The 24796-nt window shown below is 42.6% G+C and overlaps 1 protein-coding gene across 3 annotated transcripts in view; it reads left to right on the plus strand.

Moving 5' to 3' along the window:
* The window catches only part of col16a1 (collagen, type XVI, alpha 1), a 67661-nt gene that overhangs the window by 13128 nt on the left and 29737 nt on the right, over positions 1 to 24796 (plus strand). For 2 of the 3 annotated variants that reach the window (XM_034599374.1, XM_034599376.1), the window contains exons 3-14: positions 1209 to 1277; positions 1362 to 1479; positions 7842 to 7965; positions 8784 to 9065; positions 10630 to 10710; positions 14929 to 14997; positions 18929 to 18961; positions 22565 to 22606; positions 22994 to 23026; positions 23190 to 23234; positions 24473 to 24511; positions 24648 to 24710. In XM_034599374.1, coding sequence (XP_034455265.1) covers positions 1209 to 1277; positions 1362 to 1479; positions 7842 to 7965; positions 8784 to 9065; positions 10630 to 10710; positions 14929 to 14997; positions 18929 to 18961; positions 22565 to 22606; positions 22994 to 23026; positions 23190 to 23234; positions 24473 to 24511; positions 24648 to 24710 — 998 coding nt within the window. The remainder of the gene's footprint in view (positions 1 to 1208; positions 1278 to 1361; positions 1480 to 7841; positions 7966 to 8783; positions 9066 to 10629; positions 10711 to 14928; positions 14998 to 18928; positions 18962 to 22564; positions 22607 to 22993; positions 23027 to 23189; positions 23235 to 24472; positions 24512 to 24647; positions 24711 to 24796) is intronic. The other variant, XM_034599375.1, reaches the window with a different exon arrangement.

Below are 24796 nucleotides of genomic sequence, written 5' to 3' on the forward strand. Positions count from 1 at the left end.
CGCTGGTTCTCTGATTGACTTTTTAATCTTTGTAATGGGTTCATCTGTTAACAGGAGCTAAAGCTGCATGGCCCGTGCAAAACATGGTGTTTGTGAACTGCAGTTCTAGTGTTATAGTGCAATAAAAAACTTGAGGATAAGGTTAATTAATAATTGGCAAATATTTTGGCTTAGAATTGCTTCAGCAAACCAATTAAAGACTGGGACAAAGCTGCTATTGTTTCTCTTAAATCTGATACAGCACACTAACCCACTTGACCTCAATGTTCCAGGTCTTGAACAGCTCTTTTTCCAAAGGCAAATGTATCCACACATAATATTAAAGTTGGCTAACGGTGCCCCTTGCCAGCTAGTTAGCCGGGTAATGTTAGACAAGATCAACATGCAGTTGAAACCAATCCTTACACCTTTATGGTTTTTGTCTTTGGAAAGCTCATTTGAAAAAAAACACCATCCTCCTCATGCATGGTAGCCTTGAATAAGGTTTAATGAAAACCATAAAATATCTATTAATTTATATTACACATAGCAACACTGCTCTGAGAAAATGATCATGCATTATTGATTATATTTGTTAACACAGGGAACCTCCAGCTGCTTCTTCAATACTCTTTTTTAAAAACTGCACGTTTTTCTCTGGGCCGTGGTCTTTGGCCCCAAAGAGATCAATTTACTGTGGATCACAGTGATTCACAGGGTCCATGTCTACCTGTATGAGCCCATTTTTTTCTCCACACATCTCCCGTCTCCCCCCTGTAGTCAGGCAGGCCGCTCTGACAGGCAACACTTTTCTCTGTAACCTCCCTTGACAGGGTGAGAACATATCCATCAAACGTAGGCTACAGCGACAGACAAGCTCAGCACCAGACAAGCCGTCAGACGAGGCTGTGTTCCTCTCTGCACTGCTTTGCCCTCATTTCATCTCTCTCCCTGCGTTTTACACTACTTTTGACTCTTCAACCTTCACCAACTCCCTTTTAGATCAATATTTCTATTACTGTCAAACGTACTGTATGTGTGTTTGAATTTGCTGGTTCTCTCACACTCACTGTGTCCATTTCACCTCGCATTAAGCATGAAAGGTTTGATTCGAGATAACTTCTCCAAAGTCTTGCATCACAAGCCGGGGGGGATTTAGCGCTTTGCTTTGTGACTTTTTCTTTAAAATCGTAAAAAAAAACCTCTGTGTCATCTCTTTGTTTTTGCAGATGTACAATGCCCGTCCATACAAGTGGATGAGTGGAAGTTTCCTCAGACGGCCAGGCACAACATCAGTGGTGAACTGACTCAAACTCAAGCAGGCATACATTCTCCTCTGAGCTTTATTTGTGTGGGTGCTGATGAATGCCTTTTTTTGTCAGGTTTTAATCTGGTGAGGCGATTCTCCCTGCTCAAGAGTCCAGATGTCAAGAAGATCCGCAACCCACGAGGACCCATCATCCTCCGCCTGGGCAAGGTAGCCCTCCTACGCCCCACCGAGTGAGTTTACCCCACAACTCTCCCACGCTGAGTACGGCTCCTCCATACCGACACATCTCATGCAATAAACACTGTGTACAGCTTTAGGAGGCAGAGAGTGAATTACAGGAAGAGAAATAAAGCGACCTCTCTGCTGGATTGCCAAGCTTTCGGCAGGCTTATGTCGACGGTCTCTCTGTTTCCATGCCGCGTCTGAACCTAGAGAAAGACGGAGCGACTGAAAAACCCTGCGGCTGCTGAGCCTCTGAACCCTCGCTCATCATGTCAGCAATGTCCACTGGCAGATGTGTAAAAAAAAGCAGACACTAGGCAAACCATACACCATGGGTCAATCTCTGATTACATTTCCAGAAATACCACTTCATTTCCCTGGCTTGTAAAACTGAACAGTAACAGCTTATTGGTTTTCCCGGTTGTGACCGCACATCCTTATTCGAACTAGTTGACATAATTACAAGGTTCACACAGTTTGCTTGTGCGCAGTCTATCGTAGTGATGCTTTCATTAGTGGACATGATGCATTGTGAGTAATAAAAATAAAAAAAGGCTTGTACACAACTTGTTCCCGGAGCAAAGAGACTTACCGTACAGCCATAAAATCCAACAGAACACAGCTTCCTCACTCAGGGCTCTGCAGCATGATATTGGTGTAATTATGCTTCCCTGGGTTTTCATGTTGTTGTTACACACTAGTTGGGTGCAGATTGTGTTTTTACGGAATTTCGAGACAAGTGGTTATCAGGGTTGTGTGCTGGCTGTTTTTCAGTCCTCTTTTTGTTGTCGTTTTCTTTTTGTTTTTGTTTCAGCTCTTGTGAATCATAGCGGGACTTTCAGACGGCTGAGCTTCTTTCTAACCACAGATAAAGCAGTTTTTCAGAACTTGCCAATTGGGTCAGCCTGGAGTATTTTATCACTCTGCCCAGTGCTGTGAGCTCCACTCGCTTGAAGGCCCAATAAATCTGTCTACAAAACACTCCTTTTTGGAGACATTTTGTTCTAAATGTGTCACATATATTGTTTGTCACAGGCTTAGACAGTAGTTGTTCCTATGGAAAAAGGGGGGAAGAGGAGGGCACCAAAAAACTGTCACTTCTCAGGAACTCAGTATCTTTGGAAGCAAAAAAGAGAAAAATCAAAGATGTTTTTGTTTTGCCTCTAACCAAGAGAGAGAGGGGACGGGAACACCGCTCTCTATCCCTTCTCTGGTGCTGGTTTGGGATTTTGTAATGTGCGGCGTTTATTGAAAATTTGATGCCATCGAGAGCTTTGCTGTCAGTTCTATCAGTGCAGAATACTACCTGGGTGACACCTTTTTTACCTCAGACAGAGAATAATCAATGTTAGCACATCAGCCCTGCCTGTTGGCTGCCTTTTGTTCTGCTTCTCTCTATACATAGAACCCCATGTCCTATAAACAAGATCAGATGAGACTTGCTTGCTGTTTTTCATTTGCCTTCTCTCCTGTGCCTCCTTGCCTCGCCGAAAATCCGAGAGGACTTTCTATCAGCGTCGCTTAGTCATAATGCTCCTTTTCTTTGTTTATTTTAAAACTTTTGCTTAGTTAAATTGCAGCGTTCCAGAGTGTTTCAGGCATTTAGAAAGAAAGAGCGGAGGCGGAGAACAGATGGGCGATTAAGGGATGTAGTGGCGAGGGAATGGGAGGGTTAAAGGTTCAAATCCAGGCAATGAGTGAATGCATCAGAACAACAACCCTCAGGCTTGTTCTATGGCTTTTTCTGTTTTGTACACTTGGCATGTTGTTCGTGTGCATGTGTATGTGTGTGGGATTGTCAAATCTGCATGTGTGAGGGTATGTACAGTATATGTGCATTTGCAGAAGCTCAGATTTCCCCTCTTTCTAAGTCCTAGAGTAGGCACTGTGTTTCTAAAACTACATTATACATTGTCCCCCCTCCACTCCTGTCACTCAAGCAGATTTTCATATTCATCGCCAATGAGGCTGGCTGAAGTGCGATGTGTGCGTATAGCAATTGTAAAGCACCGTAATTGGAAAGCGCCGTTTTGCTTTGTATCAGAAGCTAAACCATTCAGCTAATCCAAGCTAACACAGTGACAGCGACATGAAGCTGCTTGTCCCCTCGCCTGTTGCAGTCGTCTGCTGTGAAATGATCACCAGTCATAGCCGGCATTTTAATTTCAGCAGGATACGAGTTGATTGCTTTGGGTCTGTTTCTTTTATGCAGCAGCAACAGCGTGCGTGGGAGAGAGAGAGGAAGCAATTCAATTCTCTGATGTCGTGGCACGAGGCCGAGTTCACAACAATTTTTGACCAAAGTGAAATGTATGAAATGAATGTAAAACTTATTATCACACAGAAAAGGTGGCACTATATTTATTTTTCCCATTAAAGCATTTTGTAGAATTTAAAAGATCATCAAAATGTTCACTAAATAAAAGGAACACAAAGATGAGGTCTTTGTTGCCTTTAAATATCCATGGAAGGGTCATAAAATAGGAAGAAGTGGGATAAAGAAAAGCTAAAGAGAGACATTTTACTTTTAGAGAGTAAATCCAGTGGGTACATTGGGGATATGAGTCAGTGAAAGGCGGGTGGTGTACTTTTCATAAAAAATATTCAGCTTACATCTGCAAAAGAAGGATGATTGTCAGTCGGACTAATGTTGAACTTGTGGAACAGCAAGCCTGTCTAAAGTCAGTGCTGTAGCCATATAAAATGCTGATTTTGGTCTGTGATCTTGTATAATTTATATCAACCGCTATTTTTGGCTCATGCATTCATTAGCTCGTTTCTGTCAAACTCAGGAGCTGCTATTGACACAGAGTTCAGCAGCTCAGGTGTATGTGTGCGGACGGAAGCACAGGGATACAACTTTTTAGCCATACTGAGATCTGGTGGTCGCCTTTCTGTTTGGTAAGATGTTTGCCTTTTGCTGAGTTGTTGGATTTCATGTTGGGAAAAGCCAAATTTAGCATGCTAATATAGCAAACTAAGATGGTGAACTTGGTAAACCTGCTAAACATTAGCATGTTAGCGTGCTAACAGAAGCATTTAGCTCAAAGCTCTGCTGTGCTACAGCCTCGCAAACAAACTAGCAAGGATGTTGACTCTTACTGTTGTTTGAATATTGGGCAATTTTATTCCTGCACTTTTACATTAGAGTCAGACTGTTTGAATCCTAACAAAAATACACGATATAAATTTTTTTGAAATTCTACATTTTGTGATTAGCAACCAGACCCAGAGACAATAATGCATGCCACTCAGATTGAACTCTGGTATATACATTTCACAATTTACTTTCCCAGGACTTAACAAGGGAATAACATTTTGCTCAGGGCCTAAAAAAGGCTCGGACCAGGGGTGACAGCATGAATGAACCATTAATACCAACAGATGAAGGGATGGATGGAATTTTTTTACTGTATCTGAGGTAAATGTTGTTCATTCACAATGGTAATTGTCTTTCTAAAGTTGTACACATACATACATACATACATACATACATACATACATACATACATACATACATACATACATACATACATACATACATACATACATACAATCAAAGATAGAGAAAGGGATAATGTTGCAGTGTGTAAAAACATTGTGTATATAGTTTATCTGTTTACAATTCAGACATAGAAAGGCCCTCCATCGCTCGCCAAGCCCTCCGCCGAAGGCCACACAAATAGAGTACATACCCTCTCCAGGTGCTTTTCCCATCTTAAGCCAGAGATCTGCTTTTTCAACATTAGATTTCCTCTCCCCCTCTTCCCCCCCCCCGTGCCTCTTTGGCTCACAGCGACTTTCTTCCTCCTCTCCTTTTTTTAACACGAGACGCAGAAGTAGGTTTCTCTCCGAGTTGGGAGAGGTTAGATCTAAATGTGTCTGGTGCATACTGAGTGATTTACAGTACAGTATCTCCCCATTGCATGTTTGTGTGGGTGGTGGGTGGGTGCGTGGGGTGTTCTGTGCTCTTTCCCTGGCAACTAAATGAAAGAGGTAAGGTGAGTTTCTTTCAACCTAAAAGTCAATAGTTTGTGAGTGGTTTTGTGCCCCGCAGCTCATGTCACTAATCGACAGCAAAACAACTCTACTTTCAAAATTGGTTTCCCTCTTTCTTTCTCCTCTTTTCTCAACATGTCTCTTTCCTGCAGACACTTTCTCTTTCCACGCTCTTATTGTTTACCTACAGACTTTAAAATGGATTAGTTAATATTAAACTCTCTTGCTTTTTCCTACAATACCCAGAATTTCTTGATCCCTCGCCTTACTCTCCTCTCTCTCCCCCCTCTCTATCTTTCCCTTTTATTAATCTTTCCCTCTCTCCAGGTCTATTGGTTCAATGTTTTCTCTCTCTCTCACCTTTTTCTCCTACTCATCCTCTCTTTGTTTTGACATCCTGTAGTTGGCTGTTTTCCCTTGGATCTTCCCTCAGTCATAAATCACTGTCACCCCACTTCTAGGAGTGGGAAACCAGCTGCCAGCATCAACAATTAGGTGTATGTGCGTTTCTGTGTGTGTGTGTGTCTGGGTGTGTGTGTGTATGTGTGTGTGTGCAAGCTCAAAGAAAGAGAGAGAAAGAATTAGAGCAAGAGAGAATATTTCAAAGTGCTCACCATCTCAGTGAGCATGAATTTCACTGGGCCTGTTTGTGAACCTTTCATCTCTCAATACAATCTACACATGCAGTGAATATTTGTGTGTGTATCTATTTGTGTGTTTAGATGCCCTTGACCAAAGCTGAGGGATGAGGCTTGCAGGACCGTATCTGCTATGAAAATGAATGCCAGTGGGTTACACACAGCGAGCGCTGCATTGCACTGCTGGCTGTTGTCACAAATCGTGGTGGAAAAAGGGAAATGGAAAAAATAGGGGGAAGAAAAAACATGCACAGAATATAGAAATACAAATAATAAAAATAGAGAGAGAAAACCCACAAACACACATTTGTCACTGCTCTTATATAGATATCAAAGAAGATAGTGTATGTGAACCCAAAAGTTATCTTAATGCGCCAAAGCCTAATTAAATATATTCTCTCTATGGACTCTCTTTAACACACAATACACATGTGATTGGTGTCACGTATGCAAGTATATTTTATTTTCCTGTACATACTGTATATCCTCACATATACTGTATATCTACACATGTACAAACATATATACTTTTACATACAGTTCTTGACACAAAATTGAAGTGCTGTAGCAGAAGGGAATTGGTTCCATTTGAGTGCTATGACGATATACTCTCTTTTATTAAGGTCTTAGAGATAAGTGTCGCTAGAAATTGAAAGGGTACTCCAAAGATTTAGTATCGCACTTCTCTCTAAGACGAGACATATTAAAACAGAAGTATGAGTCGAAATCCAAGTAGGAGAAACTGAGATATTTAAGAGAGTTTGTCAAGCTTCATAAATCCTGGATTTAACATGAACACATTAGCAAATTCTTAACACATCCAGCAGATACCAAGCAACTCATGGCGTGCATTTGGAGTTGTGGGTCCACACGACAAATCAAATTCCAGTATTTACTCTCTGTTTAGCTCTGTTTTTGGTCTCCATCATCAATTTATTATCAGGAGCCAATCGTAAGCGACTTTGGGCGAGGCGTGGGGTACACTATGGATAATCAGCGTATCCCAGGGCTATCCCAGGCTGACATATAGAGACAACACCCAACCATTCACACTTATATTCATGTCTTTGGACTGTGGGAAGAAGCCGGAGACAAGGGAAGAACATGCCAACACTGAAGGGCCCCAATCGGCCGTCAAGTGCTAACCACTCTTTCTTTAGCTGCTAGTTATTCCAATATATTTACTAATTAGTTGCTACTTTGGTAGTGTGCCATTAAGTGTTGGACAGGTACTGTACAGTGGGTTTATCTGAACCTTTTTGCTGATGAGAGTGGTCAGAGTGATGTTAAGTCCGGAGCCCTGAAATCAAGATAATGAGCCACACAGACTAAATGACTACGCAGAGCTGAAGGGAACTGCAGAGTCGAGTGAGATGTAATGTTATGTTTATGTTTTCTCCCTTGTCTGTTTGTTGGTTTGTTGGTTGGTTGGTTTAATTGTTAGCAGGATTACTCAAAAACTACAAAACTGATTTCCCACCAAACTCGGAGTGATGGGGCCTAAACCTGGGAATAATTTATGATATTATCGCGCGGATGTGGATTAAGGCGTTGATCCAGGATTTTTTTACTTTTTTATTTCTTCTACAAGAACCAGACAATCATGTGTAGGATTGTTTGCTCTTGGCGAAGGTTCACTAAATCTCTGTGAGTTGGCTGGTTGGTGAGTTGATCATAAATATGAACTATTGCCGCTTTAAACTCCCTGACCCTTGTGAATGTCTGTGTTGCAGTGAGGTGTTCCCATATGGCTTACCGGAGGAGTTCACCCTGATCTTCACCCTGGCTTTAAAAAAGGCTGCCCTGAGGGACACCACCTACCTCTTCCAGATATCTGATCAGCAGGGATACCCACAGGTGCACCTCACTCTCTTGTTTCTTTACTGCCTGCTTTACATATCCCTGCATCTTTTTCGCTATCCCCCCCCTTATTATGTTCCCTCTTTCCCTTTACTCTCTTCCTTGGTCTCTCACCTTTTATTCATTACACTTTTTGCCTATTCATTCTTGCCGCTGCCTCTCACCTCTCTTTTGCATAGTCATCCACTTTCGCCTTCGATTTCTTCTCTCTTGTGACACCTTTTCAATTCGCTCCCCCTTTTCATTCCACGCGTCTTTTGTCCTCTCTTATTCTTCATCTGGTCCCGCTCTCTCTCTCTCTCTCTCGCTCTCTCTCTCTCTCTCTCTCTCTCTCTCTCTCTCTCCTGCTCGCTGTCTCTCCCTCGCTCTTCCCTCAATCATCTTCCGCGCTCCTCTTTCATTCACCTTCATTGTTATTCATGTGTGTTCCATGATGAAGCACTGGAGTCCCACAGAGTCGCCATAATCACTTCAAGTCTGTGACCACATTTAAATACTCAATGTGTATGATGGATGGAGCCGTGGCTGCCTCATTAGTAGTGATTGATTGGCTGCTCTGTGTACGTGTGTAATTAATATGTCTTTCCTTTTACCTCTTCTTTGCTTCTGTGTTCTACAGCTTTGTTAGGGGGTTACAGCATGTACATATTACTCTTATTACGAAGCGACTTCCACTCAAACAACTTGAGATACAGTACATTTTATTAGTCACCGGCCAGCATACTGAACACACCGTTGTCGCATTAGCATTTCTGCATATTTAAACATCACTTTCCTCCGACCTTTCCACCCCCACATCTCTGCCCAAATTGCAGCTCTCTGTAGACCTCAGTGGCCCCGATGGCACCCTGTCCCTGAGAGCCAAGGGGGTGGACGCCGATGCCGACCTGGTGAGCTGTGTTTTCACTGGGGAGGGGGTGGAGACACTGATGGACCTGCGCTGGCACAAGGTGGCGCTCAGCGTGCAACAAGGGGTCGCCTCCCTCCACGTGGACTGCAGATCCATTGAGACCAAGCCCCTGGAGCCCCATGGAGTTCTGGCCACTGACGGACACACTCTGCTGGCCATGCGGGCCTCTGATGCCGCGCCTGTGCAGGTATTGTAATGATTATAATAAAAGCTACGCTAGATTTGTCCAGCTCGAGATGCCTGGGCAAAAAAAAGTTTGGTTATCGTTGGCTAAATGAGACCAACAGCTCAGGGATGAAATATGTAGATCTCAAGATCAACATAAATGATTTGTATAAGTAACCAATCAATGCCTGGCTACTGCTATACCACCTTTCCAAATAGTCGATTAAAATTGAGTCAACACTGAGTCGAGAGTGTCAAACACAGAATTTGAGCAAAGATTAACAGACAAACCAGAGTTGATGGAGAGGAGCATAACATACTTCACTTTTTGGGTTTTCAGTGCTATGAGGCAGCTTTTTTGAGAATCACAGTGCTTGTTCACAAAATAAATCAATTGATTAGAAGATCTTTAGAAGTCCTTGGCCAAGGATTTGGACCTAAAAAGATCGGCTAAATGAAATACACAATGTCCTGCGAGATTAAACATATTGTGTGCCTCTTCTTGACAACTGAAGAGCTTTTGATCAAAGTTAAGCTTTGCACTGTACGTCTATCAGCTACGACAATAATACCTGTAACTGGGTTTAATGTTGAGGCCGATCAGTGTAAATGTCATCTATACTCCCTCTTTGAAAACGTGGTGACCTTTAAGCTCTCTGCTGCAGAAGTGGTGTGAATAAACCAAATGTCCATATCGGGATCACTACCATAGTGAATGGCATGGTAGAGCTTTGCTGAATAAAGCTATCCAGTATACCTTTGGCATATAGAATTTTAATGGAGTAGACTTTTTTCCAACCTCCCTTATAGAGCAAAGTTTACAGCAGAGAGGACAGAGTAAAATGTTTTCTGTGAAGCAGCCTCCCATGATGGCCTTTATACTGAAATAATACATTCTCTCTGTGCGTGGATGCGTATGTTTCCATTTGTGTGAATGTGTTTATGCTGTAGACCATAGGCTGTGCCCCTGAGCTGCTGTTTTCTTTGAGTCAATCTCATTAAATCCTGATTAAAAAAGCGAGGGGACTACCTGGCAGAATGGGCCTGAAGTGAATTGGGACTATTAGCGATGAATAGACCTGGTAATCCAAGCACTTCCTTTTTGATGATCAATTAACTGGCCTACTTAGAAAGCAGGTATGGTCTTTTGTCAGCCCCGGGAGGGAGTGTTCTTCTATCTTTGCGAGGACATTCATTAACATAATGCATCCCCCAGACCCTTACCCAAACCCAAACCTAATTCTAACCATAATAAAAACTACGTCTTAACACTTGAACAGCTTTTTTAAAGGTGTGTAAATGTGAGGATCAGACAAAAAGCCCTCAATTTCCTAAAATGGCCTCACTCTAATGCTGCACACGCTCCCACACACGCACACATGCACACACGTAAAAGCTCCCGACTAAGTGCTTTCCTAATAATTTATATAATTGAGAAATGAACTGCCTTTCAACTTTGTTTACCGCCTCATCTGCCTCATTTAAGCTTTTTCTAAACATAAACAATGCAGAGGACTTATGAAGACCTGCCTGTGGAATATATGACGATCTCTTCCTCTCCCTTATCTTGGTCTTCTCTTTTTCAGATGGACATTCAGCAGGTGATGCTGTATTGTGATCCAGCCCTCGCCATTCAGGAGACCTGCTGTGAGATCCCTGGAGCTCGGGTGAGACTGACAGACTTCATGCACTAATTAGCTATAATTAATCATAACAATTTATCTCTGTGGAACACAGAATAATCATAAATGCTAACAGCTATTTCTCTCCTGCATCATCCCTATTATTCAAATAATGGTAAACGTGGAATTTAAAAAAGCAATAACTTAACATTTTGGGAATTACCATTATTTTTCTTCCTGGAGGAGAGTTACCTGAATTAAACCCAAACCAACCAGAGTGAGGCCAAAACACACCACCGCCAAACGGCACGCATCAAAGAAGCCACCCCTATTATTTTACTTGCACAACCCCCACATCAGTCATGCATCTAGTGTGTGCAGGTGAGCATTGATGCCCCACCCCAGGAAACATCCCACAATGCCACTCTAAGGCTCAGCTGATCCCCTGCCATGCTTTCAATAGGCAAAGCTCATATTACATGCTCTATAGCTGCCTACTCCTCCTGCCACCACTGCAAAGCCACTTTACTGCCCACCTCCACCCCAGCACCTCCTTTTCACACCAAATCTTACCACTGTCACAAGTTATCATTGATGCCTGCTCTGTTCTGTGCGGGGTCTTTCAGCTGCTTCTCTCCCTGCCTCACTTGCCATGAAGGCCAATGGACGAGTAGGGAGGTGCTCTCCCCACTTTAGGCTTTCCAGGTAAATGCACATGGAAGGGCAGGGAGGTCCCAGAACAGAGAAATACTGCCAAATCTAACTGATTGCAAATTAATTCTGGTTAAAGTGGTCCTGACTGAGCTGTCCAGCCGAGTTGTAAGTGCAAAACCTCCCATAAAACGTCCCATTGGTGCTACTGGCAGAATATGACAGGCGTCATATCAGGTGCTGCGTTCCTGCGGCAGCAACATGTTATCAGCTTAACTTGACACTTGTTACCGCTGCTTCACAGCAAAAGCCAGAGTTGTTTACTGTGGAACAGCTGCAGGAAATCGCTGTGTCTGCATGATCAGAATTAAACACCATAATAAGCAGTTGCTCTGGAGACTTATTCACGTTAATATGCATCCCTTTGTCTTTTTTACTCCAACTGAGTGTAAATGGTCGGAAAGGAAAGGAAAACACACTTGGCTCCCTGCCCTTAAATTTTTATACACAGGGAGAGCTGTTAATGTAAAGCACTCCATCAATTACTCTTAGATTTCCTTAAATGTCTTATTATGTTAGGTGGCACAATATTTTTTCTGAGGCTTTGTTAACGTCGCGTATTATGTAAACAAATTGACTGGGGCTTAGAGTAATTCCATTGTGAGCAATTATGTCACATCAACTGTGGTTCGCCGATATTGTTTGCACTCCTACAGTGTCTAAACACCTAATTGAAAGCATCACTTGCGTTTTCTTGTCGCTTCAGAAATGCAATTATCTCCTCCATTCCCTTTTTCTTTATTCTTCTCTCTTCTCTCGTTGCCTTTTTTTTTTTTTTTACCTGCAGTTTTGTCCACTTACTGCTCGCAGGTGTTGAAAAAAAAAGAAAAAAGGGGCCTGATCAAACATAGCACAGATTCACTGGACATAATTACAACATGACATTTTTTATGTTTGACAGGTACAAAAAAGAGCAAGTGATTGTTCCGGTACGGGATGAAACACCAACAGCCGGTTCTTGGGTTTATTTTTAAGCCGAAGGCAGTTTTGTGCTCAGCCAACTATTTGTCATAATTCTCCTGGGTGTCTGTGCTTGTCCGTGTTTTTGTGTGTGTGCATGTGTCTTTCTCATTACCTGATGAATGATTTGTACTTTTTCTTTCACTACCCGAGGATTTATTTTGTGTGAGGGATACAAATAAGGCAGAGACTTGGGACCATTATTGGAGCAAAACTATTGACAAATGAGTGAGTGAGTGAGTCTCAATCTGTCTGTGTGTAATCGGATTTGTGAATGTGTAAAAAGAATCTCCAGATGTGTAATGAGATTTGTGAATGTGTACATGGATCTGCAAATCTGTATTTAAAATCGGATTTGCAAATTTGTACAAAAAATAAATGGAGATTGAGAGGCCGCCTGAACAGAAACTAATGACTGTATTTTCAGCTATTAAAGCAAAATACTTACTTTTCAGCCATTAATCACCATTTACAGATATAAATACACTTGCAAATGCACACACGGATTCTAAATACATATTTGCATATATTTATTTTAACATGTACAAATCCAATAACACACACACACACACAGATTCTGAATACGTATTCGCACATGTTTTTTATACATATTTTAAAATGTGTTCACACGCACAATCTAAATACAGATGTGCAGATCCATGCACACATTCACAAATCTCATGACACATTTGGAGATTCTTTAACACCGTCACAAATCTGATTACACGCAGACGGATTGAGACTCAAATTTGTCAATAGTTTTCTAAAATTGGCCCCATAGAGAGAGGCTGCGTCCGAAGTCTGCACAGTCCTCTAGAGGAAGGACCGATTGCTGCAAAGATTTTTCTCTTCTCCTTTGCTCAAGGCTTATGTGCTGCAGGGCTGCCTCCAAGCTGCATTTAAATTTGAGATGAGCAGTGGAGGAGCATGCGTGCACAGGCATACGCACGGACTTGTGTGGCTCCAGTGTCTTCAAACACAAAAGGATGAGACAGAACAGATAGCGGTCAATAGCTTTGACTGTGTGGTCTGAGGTCCGCAGGAATTTTGTGGTTTTCTAGGTGTTTAGCTGTGTTCAACATGTGATTTTCAAAGATGTCATTTTATTTCATATGTCAGTTCTGGTCCGTCAGTCAAACCATTGTGGCCAGACGGAAATATCTCAACAACTACTTGATGTTATGGCCTTCAAATTCAGTACTGACATTCTTGCCATCTCAGGATTAATCTGGTCAATCTGTCACTTGTAATCTAGTGCCATCATCAGGTCAAGATTGTGTCCAGTTTGATCACTTGTCCAAGCTGTGTTCACACCTAACGCGGTGAGATTTCATACAAAGTCAATACAAAGACGCAAACAGAAGCAAATTTTGTGAATGAGGCGAATGGCGCGACTTAGGTCCTGGCACCGACCCAAGCTAGCAGATCTTTAAAACTGCTCACGGGTCAGCCTCCGGTAGCGCTCCTGGAGAAGACTGGGAAATTCCCCTAGCTGGCTGCTCCGGCATATCCACAACAGGTACAATGCAGCAACTGTAGTAACTTCAGCCACTAGTCGTCCTCTCCTCTTTCTATCCTCTAGTTGTGTTTACTTCGGTTGCTTGCGCGAGTAAACATAAATGATCCTGCAGCCCGAATTGTGCATGAACATGACACAAAAAAATTTGCTTCGCGTTTGGTGTGTACACGCCATTAGATTTATCGCCAAAATTCTGTATAACTAATGTTTCTCCTAGCAAATGAGCAAATGTTAGTTTTCCATAAGTACCAGATCCTGGCAAACAGCTGTTCTCTCCTTTTAGTGCAGTCTACTTTACGACTGATTAAAGAGTTTTGATTGGTAAGTTGTGATCACATAAACACAAACCACTAGCTTCAGCTTCAATAGAGAAAGGTGCCCGTGTGTCTATATATCAGTCATCAGTGTTTGTTTGTGCGCTCAGCTGAGAGCTTGTGTCCTGTCGGGTAGAGAGTGAAGAGTCCTCTTCAGTGTTCAGTGACAAATAGAGGAAAATGATTGATGACAAAACACATGAAGTGTTGCACTGATTGCACCGACAGGGCATGTACTCATCAGACACGCTAACATGCTGCAATTTGGTTATGTTCACTATCTTTGTGTTTATTTTTTTGTCATATGGAGTAGCCAGCCACTGGGAGGAGGGGTCCAAGGGGGTCCTGGTTAGCATGTGTAGATTCATTGCATCACCAAAGTGAACGCAGATTGACGTTTCACTTGGAATATAAATGGTCCAACACACATTTTCCACCCTACTTTTCGCAGCCTCATTTGCACACGTGCTGCACCGAGACATTAAATGATGTGTATTAGATGTGCATAGTGTGTTAATGCTGGTTATTGCCCAGCCACAAAATCGTTCATTCGTTTGACCCTACAAGAAGAGATTTATCCCTGAGAATGAACATGCAAATCTGAAGTGCCTGCGTGCCTCATGTGAAGATTCTGTCAGATCCACCAGCAATAAGGCAAAAAGGGGGATTTCGTATGAATAATATACGATGCAGGTTTGAAATCACCAAAGTGACCTTTTTTACGATGTCTCCAATGATCTGTGTGCTGTGTCCTTACAGTGCCCCCCCGATGCTCCCAAGAGCCGCCGTGCTGCTGAGAACGACCTGTTGGAAAACACGTTTCACCAGGTAAACAACAGACCATCACCACACACGCACACGAAAGAAAGACATCTCTGCATTCTTACAGATAAAAACAGTACAACACGTAAGATCACAATACCTTAAAACTGAAAAATACAGGCCGTTATAACTTGAGGGGGGAAAACTTTTTAACAAACTGTCTCCCTCCGTGAACTCTCGCAACACATGTTTTCCATCAGACACATAACAGAAACAGACACACACTCTGAAAACCGCTTTGTTCCTGAGACAGTGTGAGTTGACGGAGATGCTCCTGCCGGCAGGCGAGCACCGGTCTGCAGGACTTTTACCAAATGTGAGTTTCGGTTGTTGTCTCCCTTTGATGCTCTGCCGTAGACAAGAGGCTTTTCTACTCCGCCGCGGTCTTTATCGCTTCAGAGCTTTAGACTTTTTTATATGACTTCAGTTCAGTTAACTTCGCTGGTAGCGATCGTTCAAAGTGTTGAGTGCTTTGCATACAGAGCCTTATGCCACACATGGGAGCCGTTGCTCCGCGCATTTCCGCTGTGTTTTTTATGGTTACTTCACCGCCGCCTGATACATGAAGTTCTTCCAGTATACCGTAAAAGCAATTTATTTTCGTTTCCACGTCCACTGGTTTCTTCATTCATATTAATGGGACCTATATCCAATTATCTATTCATTAAGGCCTATAGTTTCTCTTGCTGGTGTTAACTTAGAGCTCCGGCAGACTTCAGGACGCAGTAATCAATCCCAAAGACGTTCCCAGCCAGACACAGTTATAATAACTCAGGAATGTCTCTCTCTCTCTCTCTGTGTTTCTCTCTCTCTTTTTCACCTGACACTCTTTCTCCTTTCCCCCTGCTAACGGTTATTTGCAGACTTATTGCTTTAATATGTGTATCGAGATGTTTAGTCTCACATGGCGCCACGTTTTAGGCCACGCGTAACATCCCCAGCTCCTCTGTTCTTTCAGTCATTACTATACCACCGATGTGTAACTGCCATGAATGGAGCCTGTCCTCATTTCACACATTTGTATCCACTTTCTCTGTTGCTCTGTGGCACACACACACACACACACACACACACTCACACTGACACACAAGTGAACATAAATACTAGGACTTTCTATTTTTATCTCTGTGTGTAGCTTTGTGTAAATCAACGATGAACTACAAAGTTCCAGTGTGCGTACCAGATGTTACCGAACCATAACACAAGTCTGCGTGAGTGGCATTGTGTAACACTGAGCACACATGGAATGTAGAAAGATGATTTCGAGTGAGCACAGGGTAAATTGAGGTCATGTATTGATAAACAATTTCTTTGAAAGTGCACACAGTTTCACAGCCCAATTTAAATTATACTTTATCTGGGGTCCTTTCTGCAGAGGAGCAGTAATTAGTGCTGTCCCCTCACATATGAAGGTTCCCGGTTCAAATCCTGGATCAGCCGGGGTCCGTCCGTGTGGAGTTTGCATCTTCTCCCTGTGTCTGTGTGGGCGTTCTACTGGTTTTACTCCGGCTACCTCCCACAGTCCAAAGACATGGGGTTAGGTTGATTGTAGACTCTAATTTGCCTCTCGCCCAATGTCCGCTGGTATTGGCTCCAGCTCCCCCCGCGACCCTCAAAGGATAAGCATTATAGATAATGGATGGATGTGGTCCTTTGCTGTTCTCTACTGGGTCAGGTTATCTGCAACTCCAATATTTCTCTTCATTTGTATGCAGACGATGCATACATTTTATTTATCCCAACAAATCTATCAGAGCTCACCAGTAACCTCACTCCCAGCACAAAGGGACCGTGTACACCAGATCTGACTTTCCTCTGAAAATAGGGTGCACCCATGAGGCCTGAAATCTGAGAGTAATCTTCGATTCTCTGAATTTTCCCAAACATTTCAGCAAAATGACCAAATGAGCCACGGTATTATTGTTGAGGTAAGATTTTTTTCACGTAGTAAGGCAGAAATGTTAATTATTGCTTTTGTCACATTCCCGTAACTCATTACCTGCCAGACTGCCCCAGAAATCTTTCAACTATGCCCAACTTGTATAAAAATACTGCAGCTGAGGATTCTCACAAGAGCGAGAAAACATGAGCACTTTTCTCGCCTCATTGTTCATTGTTTTCCCGTGGTTTTCAGAATTGATTTTTTGAAATTTAACTGCTTGTTTTTTTTACATCACTAAGCAGCCTTACTCCGTCTTACATTATCGACCTCCTCACCCCTCACGCTCCTGCTCATTCTCTCACATCTGCAGACCAGCTGTTGCTCTCAGTCCCCAGTGCAAAGCTTGAGAAACAGGCACGAAGGGCCTTTGTTGTGAAATAAGCTTCTCTTGGGAACCAGACATGCTACCTGAGTGTCCTCTTTTAAAACTCTTCTTCTCATATAATGGGCTTTAATTACAGTTTTCTTTTTTGTTTTATACTTTATACCATCAACATTTTCCTTTGCTTCACCTTTGCTTAAATTTCTTGATTGCATTGAAAGTATTTTCATATATAACCGCACTGGTAATTCGTGTTTTTATGCTGTTTATGCTTGTTGAAAACCTTCTTGAAAAGTACTATATAAAGTTTGCACCATTCCACAGATGCCTCTTTCATCAGTTTGTACACATTTCTACACATAATAATAATATAATAATTATAATAATATACTTTATTTATACAGCACTTTTCAAAACAAAGTTACAAAGTGCTTTAAAACGTTAAAAAAAGGATAAATATGACAGGACAGAGGCAAATAAAATAAGTCCATAATACAAAATTTAAATGAAATAAGACCCCAACAATAATTTATGATTTAAAGTCAAATGAAACAGATACATTAGCCTGACATACAGCATGCATGGTCGTCTTCTCCACTAAAATCTGAAATTAACAATCAACAATTGATTTATTGGACTCACATGGCAAAAAGTAGTAAAGTCCATCTTCTGCTTACATCTAACAATCTGCCTTTGCAGCCCATAGTAGAATCAGATTTGATGCAGATGTGTACCAGTTCTTTGTGTCTGTGTTCGGGTCACAGCAGTTTCTGCTTTCCTCGACTATGACAAATCTCTCCCACGCTGCGTTTCTTATCCTCCAACACTGTAAATCTCTGTTTCTCTCCCTTTTTGCTCCCAGCTGAAAAGGTCATCCTGTTGTCAGAAGACCCGAAGGCTTCTTTTTGTCTCATTTCCCCAGCCTCAGTGTTTTCTATTGAGATGAACAAATTGTTTCCACTCAGCTTTCCAGTCCCCCCTTCCATCTTTGTTCTTTTCTGTTTGTCTTGTTTTGTTTCGCTTTGTGTAGACTTTGTTTTTGGTCTGATTTGTAACCCTGCACAGCTGGGTCCATCTCTTCATTTGCCTCAGGGCTCATGAGGTACACAGCGCCCTCTCTGCTCTCCCTCTTTCATCTGTTTTCCCCCTCTTAGAATATCTGTTAATGACCTACGTTCTAAGCCAAGATGACCCTTATATGTCCCTCTCTTTGTTGTCTGATGCAAGAAATTGTAACGGCAACACATGCGACGGGAAAACAGCGGCTTCCTCATGCCAAAGATTTGTTATAGGGCATTCCTGCAATGGAGACAGATGTAATTCCAGCAAAGGCCGAGCTTTTGGTGACTGGGAATATGACGTTGTAATACGGTTGTAATATTTAAGAACTGAAGATTAATTTAAATTTCATGAAAAATGGGGCTGTAACATGTGACAGCGCTGCCCAATTGTAGAAAACCAGACTAAATTATATTTCTGTGAATATCCTTCAACGTCTCCGGATTCAGTGAGTCTGGATATCAGCTGAGCCAGGGTTGGCCATGAAACCATCAGTACCAGTGTCTAGACAGAAACCAGTTGTGCACCAAAATGAAGCAGAAAGTGGATTGAGGCAAAGATTGAAAGGGAATAAATATGATGTTTTTTTCTTTTCTTCTCTTTTTCCACCACAGGAGATTTTTGCGTCCAAGGATCTGGCAGAGAAAGTAAGCCTCACAGTTCACACCCACACATTCGCTTCCACTGAATTGACTCTCTAATGCGACTTGTGGGACAGCACCGAGGCTCGGACCAAGGCTGTCGCTTCGTATGAAGAGAGAGTCCCTGTTTCCAAAATCTAAATTTGCATGGGTTTCCTCCTGCGGTCCAGAGACGAGCAGATTAGGGGGGAAACCGGAGACTCCAGGGTGAATGAAGTCCAATTTGTGCAGTCGCTTTAACCCAGTGCGTCCTGAAGTGGGGTCTAGCATCAGCGTTGGATGGATAAAGACACTTCCAAGATTCTAATTGGAAGACAGTACGCGGGCCTTGTGTGTGCATGTGTGTGCGTCTTTACCTTGTGTTGATTTGTGTTGTGCATGGGGGGAGAAAAAGAAATAGCTTATCTCTATTTCCACCTCCCTCCCTCGCACGCACCCAGCCTGCTGACTGACTGAGGGCTGATTTACACCTTATTATGCGCCGAGTCTCAGTCGGGAGTTGCTGTTGCCTATTAATTTTGCCATTCACCTACAATAGGCATGCTCTGTTCACAAATAGAATACAAAACTCCAGACGCTTCATTATGTTGCTCCTGTGTGTGCTTACTAATGCAGCTGGCCTTGTCCCCTGACTTCCTCAATGTAGGTTATTACCTAGGCTGAGCACACTGCTTACCCCGCCACTGGGGGCACAAAGAGCTAAAAAGTGACTTTTGTTCTGTGCCATGAATTTAATTTGGTCAAATTACACAGGCAGCCGTTCTTTCAGGTAAAAAAATCTGCATAGCGCCCGTAGGAATCCAGTGATAATACAACCTGATATCATGATATTATGCATTGCAATACCAATGCTGACAATCACACCAGGCAGGCCTATTTATTAATATTATTATGGTAATAAATGATCTGAATAACGGGTAGATGTGGTTTCTGCCGCACGATTCGAAAGCTCAGGCAGAAATCAATATTCATCACAGTGTTCTTGTCACGCGGCTTCAGCTATTCCTTTATGGCTTTTTTCCTGCTTCATCACTGGCCTCTTGGTGATGCTAGTCAAAAGGCTCAGCTCCACCAATCAGCAGGAATCTATTAACCGAAGAGGCTCATCCAAAAAATAAAGTCCCCGAGTCTGTACTTCCTGTCTTTTCTGTTAGATCACAGAAAGTTATCCCGCATTTGAGAAAGTGGCAACAGCTCTACATTGATTTTGAGAATTACCACCCGGGAGGATTGTGAATTTATGTCTACGCCAGCATTAGATTTCCATTAGTTATGTGCCGGGCCTTGCCCTTGTTGTGTCGAGATCTGGCAGACAGAGAGACAATGCCAAAACCTGAGCCCACTGGGATGTTTAAATATTCCCAAAAAAAACATTCCTCACCGACAGGATGTTGGCGCCGGAATTCAGCCTTGATCTTGTTTAGTCTTTTGAGATGCTTAAGCTAATAAATGAGCATCGGAGTTGGCGTGCATAATGAAGAATGAGCGTCTGTCTATTGAAATGCTGGATTTTTGAATACTGAGCCTATTTACAGCATTTGGTTGTGGAATACTTAAATGTGACAAGACCAATGAGGATACTCGTGCCAACATTTAAACTGTTTACTGGGAAACTAATCAACAAAAATATTTATTTATAAATTGTCAAACACTATGTGTATCATGTAAAGACGACTTGTGGTGATGAACACAGGGGAAGCTGTCTCCAAAACATTTGTCCTAACTTCTGCATAGTGTTTAAACATTTAGAAACTAGCTGGTAAACACTACACACCTGCTACTACTATTTATACTACTACCACTAGTACTATTACCACTATTACTACCACTACTACTACTACTACTACTACTACTACCACTACAACTACTACTACTAATAATGATAAAAATAACAAACACAAGAAGAAGAATAAGAGGAGGAGGAAGTAGAAGACGATATTTACTTTTTTCATTACAGTTATTCAATACAAAACAAAGACGGATGTGAGTAAAATAGAAATATAATGAAAGTAATGTCACACAAAGTCTGACTCTGCAAGTCTTCTCTGCCGGTTGTTTCTCACATTTCTTCTACACTGTTACGCTGCCCCCAAGTGGCCAAAAAATAAGAAATTAATATGCTAAAAAAAAACAGCTTTTTATTAAACTGATAAAAACCTTACAATGAACCTCTCTATTTTAACTCTCTAGATTCCCTGCGATGTTCTTCCATACCATCTATAATATAAGGATTTCATATATTTACAAAGAGATCCTACTTATAAGAAATAATTCACTCACTCATAAGTTAGCAATGGCCAATATGATGTTAACTGTGCAAAACAATAAGTAAATGGTCCCTGTTTACATATCGCTTTTCTAGTCTTGATGTCCACTCAAAGCGCTTCACAGGCAATGTTTTGTGTATGGTATGGGGATGGACAAGCGGTGGACAACCGCTCGATCCCCTGAGCCACAGCCGGCCAACTAGTACCAAAAAGTACCAAACGTAACATGCAGTATAAAGACAAGACCTATGGAAATGAATTATTTTCACAAAACACCACATTCATCTTTAAAAAAGTAGTAATCACAGCAAAGTCAGTTCATGGGATTTCAGGGAGATATTTGTGCAATTTCATAAGAAGAGATACTCCTCTGCTTTCCAACAATCTGTAGAAGAGGCAGAACAAAGACAAGGCCTGTGAGGTTTTAAATGGAACTACATGACGACTCGACTAAGCCTCCGGTCAGAGACGAGCTTGGAAACAGTGACTCATCATTGCAGCTTGAGCCAGCCACTGATAGATTTGTAGCATGTAAGAGAGAGAGAGGGGGGGGGTTACACATCATATCTGCGCTGGTACTGGCCCTTTGTCGTCATCTCAGCAAGTTCATAGTTATAGCTTTAATATATGCATACTTCCTGGTGTGAAAGCAACGCTCCCAGAAACACCGGGTGGGGGGATTTCGGCTTTAATTACTCGCTTCCGCTAAAAATGCTTCAGTTATTTATAATGGTTGTCCTTATTCGGTGTGTGTGTGTGTGTGTGTGTGTGTGTGTGTGTGTGTGTGTGTGTGTGTGTGTGTGTGTGTGTGTGTGTGTGTGTGTGCCCTCCTGTGAGGAGCAGCTGGTCTGCTCACTCCTGTGCTGTGGGAATCAGACATTCCTATTGATCTCCATCTCCCATGGGAAACGTGTGTGTGCGCGTGCATGTTTGTGTCTGTGTGTGCGTGTGTGTGTGTGTGTGTGTGTGTGTGTGTGTGTGTGTGTGTGTGTGTGTGTGTGTGCATGTGTGCGTGCCCATCCTTTTTTAACTGCATACTGTAGCAGCACAGGGATGGATGCACAGTGTAGTTTTGTGTAACAGTGCCCCCACCTGGTGACCAGATAAACTACAAGACGTTTACGTGATAAAACTTCCTTTCATTCAGACACACAACCTCTTCAGTGAATATTAAACAGCATCGTAATGATTGTCTCTTTCTCTGTGTCTGCCTGTAGTGTGCTGGTTGTTTACTCCTGAATAGGGAAGCAAATGTAAGGATCACTGATCTTTACTCTCACTTCTTTCCATTTGAACCTGATGAGACTATGTGTGTAACTATGTTTGATTGTGTGTGTTATAGGTAGGAGCGGCTGGAGTGTTGAAAGGGGAAAAAGGTGACCGGGTGAGTACGAAGGACATAGGCATTTACTGTACAGATGTGTGTGTGTGTGTGTGTGTGTGTGTGTGTGTGTGTGTGTGTGTGTGTGTGTGCATGTAGTAAGGCTAATATCTGCGGAATGTGAGATGTCACCATATTTGCCCAGACATGCCTAGCACTAAACTGTAATTCCTAGCATCACACACACACACACACACACACACACACACACACACACACACACACACACACACACACACACACATAATATGATGCTGCTGTATTCTAATACAGAGCGATGCTGGCTGTGGACCAATCCACCGCCTTGCCGATGTGCATTCTTCAGAACCCACTTATTCTGTCCGTCACCCACAACCAATCATTCTTCTCCTCTGCCTCCCTCCGTCTTAGGGCCATGACTGTTCTGGCACTCATTCAGGTCCAGTAAGTAACTTTTTCCATTGCGTCTCATTCTCGTACCGTGCCTCGTTTTACTGAAAAGCATTGTCTCCTTGTTTGGCATGCGGAGCAGTGTGAGGCTCGAATTTTCTTATTGCCAAAAAGTGTTCTGTGATGATACATGCCAACCGAGTCTCTCTAACCTCAGTGCACAGAGGGATCCAAGGGCCAGAAGGGAGACAAAGGCGATTCGGTGAGTGCCACAGCATCGCAACCCTGCTAACGCTTCAGCTATTAAATTTGATCTCTTTTCAAAACCCAATTTATAACCACCCAGTCTCAATATCAATGCAGTTAGGATGAGAATGTGCTTTTTATGTATCTTATTTTATCAGTGAGTTAATGTGTATCTGCATGAATGTCCTTGTGGCAAGTTTAATCTTAATGCATCTGACTCATGCACAGTAATTTACAGTGGTCGAGACATCTCACACAAGCACATTAACAGAAAACAGAACTCAAAAGCCACAACACAAATGCAGAAGCCACAACACAACGGCTGAAGCCCCAACACAACTGCAGTAGCTTCCACACAAATGCAAAAGCCACAACTCAATGGCTGAAGCCACAACACAAATGCAAAAGCCACAACTCAATGGCTGAAACCCCAACACAACGGCAGTAGCTTCCACACAAATGCAAAAGCCACAACTCAATGGCTGAAGCCACAACACAAATGCAAAAGCCACAACTCAATGGCTGAAACCCCAACACAACGGCAGAAGCCAGCACACAAATGCAAAAGCCACAACTCAACGGCAGAAGCCATATAACAGAAGCACAAGCACAATGGCATTGAGTGTCCAAGGATGTTGACAATGAAAGATGGCCACGTCCATGACTTGACCACAGTATTACTCTGCTTGTTTCAATGTCAACATCTGTTGTCTCACTTCCGTTGTGATTGTGTTTCTGTTGTGTGACTTTGGTAGTTGTGTTCTGGCTTCTGTGCTTGTGTGAGACATATTAGCCACCGTGGTATTTGCATTTGTATGTACCACTGATTTTTTCATGCATGATATAAATACATGCTTGTGTTTCTCAGGTTGTGTGGGTACGTTTGTGTGTGTGTGTGTGTGTGTGTGTGTGTGTGTGTGTGTGTGTGTGTGTGTGTGTGTGTGTGTGTGTGTGTGTGTGTGTGTGTGTGTGTGTGTGTGTGTGTGTGTGTGTGTGTGTGTGTGTGTGTGTGTGTGTGTGTGTGTGTGTGTGTGTGTGTGTGTGTGTGTGTGTGTGTGTGTGTGTGTGTGTGTGTGTGTGTGTGTGTGTGTGTGTGTGTGTGTGTGTGTGTGTGTGTGTGTGTGGAGCATAGGGGTCCTGCTGGTAGTCCATACAGGTTGCTGCCTGATCACTGTGTTGTGTGTGTGTGTGTGCAATGTCTCTTTCGAGCCAAGTCACTGATCTGGATCTCGTCTCCGTTCCTTCTCTCCGCAGGCGGCGCCCGCCAACTGGGGCGAGGCGGTTGGGTACAAGGTGAAAGGTTTAAGCAACTCTTGGTGATGAACAATGAAGATACGACCTTGTAATGATCGTGTAATTAATTTCTAACCCTACATTATTTTCACCCCTCTTTGTCTCTCTCTGTTTGGCTTCCTTTGGCTCTGCCCAGGGAGACAAAGGTCAGAAGGGAGAGATTGGCCAACAAGGTCTCACAGGAACTCCAGGGAAGGACGTACGTGTTTTTACCTTTAGTTCTTTGGCTTTTGCTCTCTTTTACTTCGAGTTCCTGTTATTAGAATGAGTGAAAGTGCATTTTCA

Source organism: Hippoglossus hippoglossus, chromosome 11 (genome assembly GCF_009819705.1).
Source record: "Hippoglossus hippoglossus isolate fHipHip1 chromosome 11, fHipHip1.pri, whole genome shotgun sequence".
Classification (NCBI taxonomy): Eukaryota; Metazoa; Chordata; class Actinopteri; order Pleuronectiformes; family Pleuronectidae; genus Hippoglossus; species Hippoglossus hippoglossus.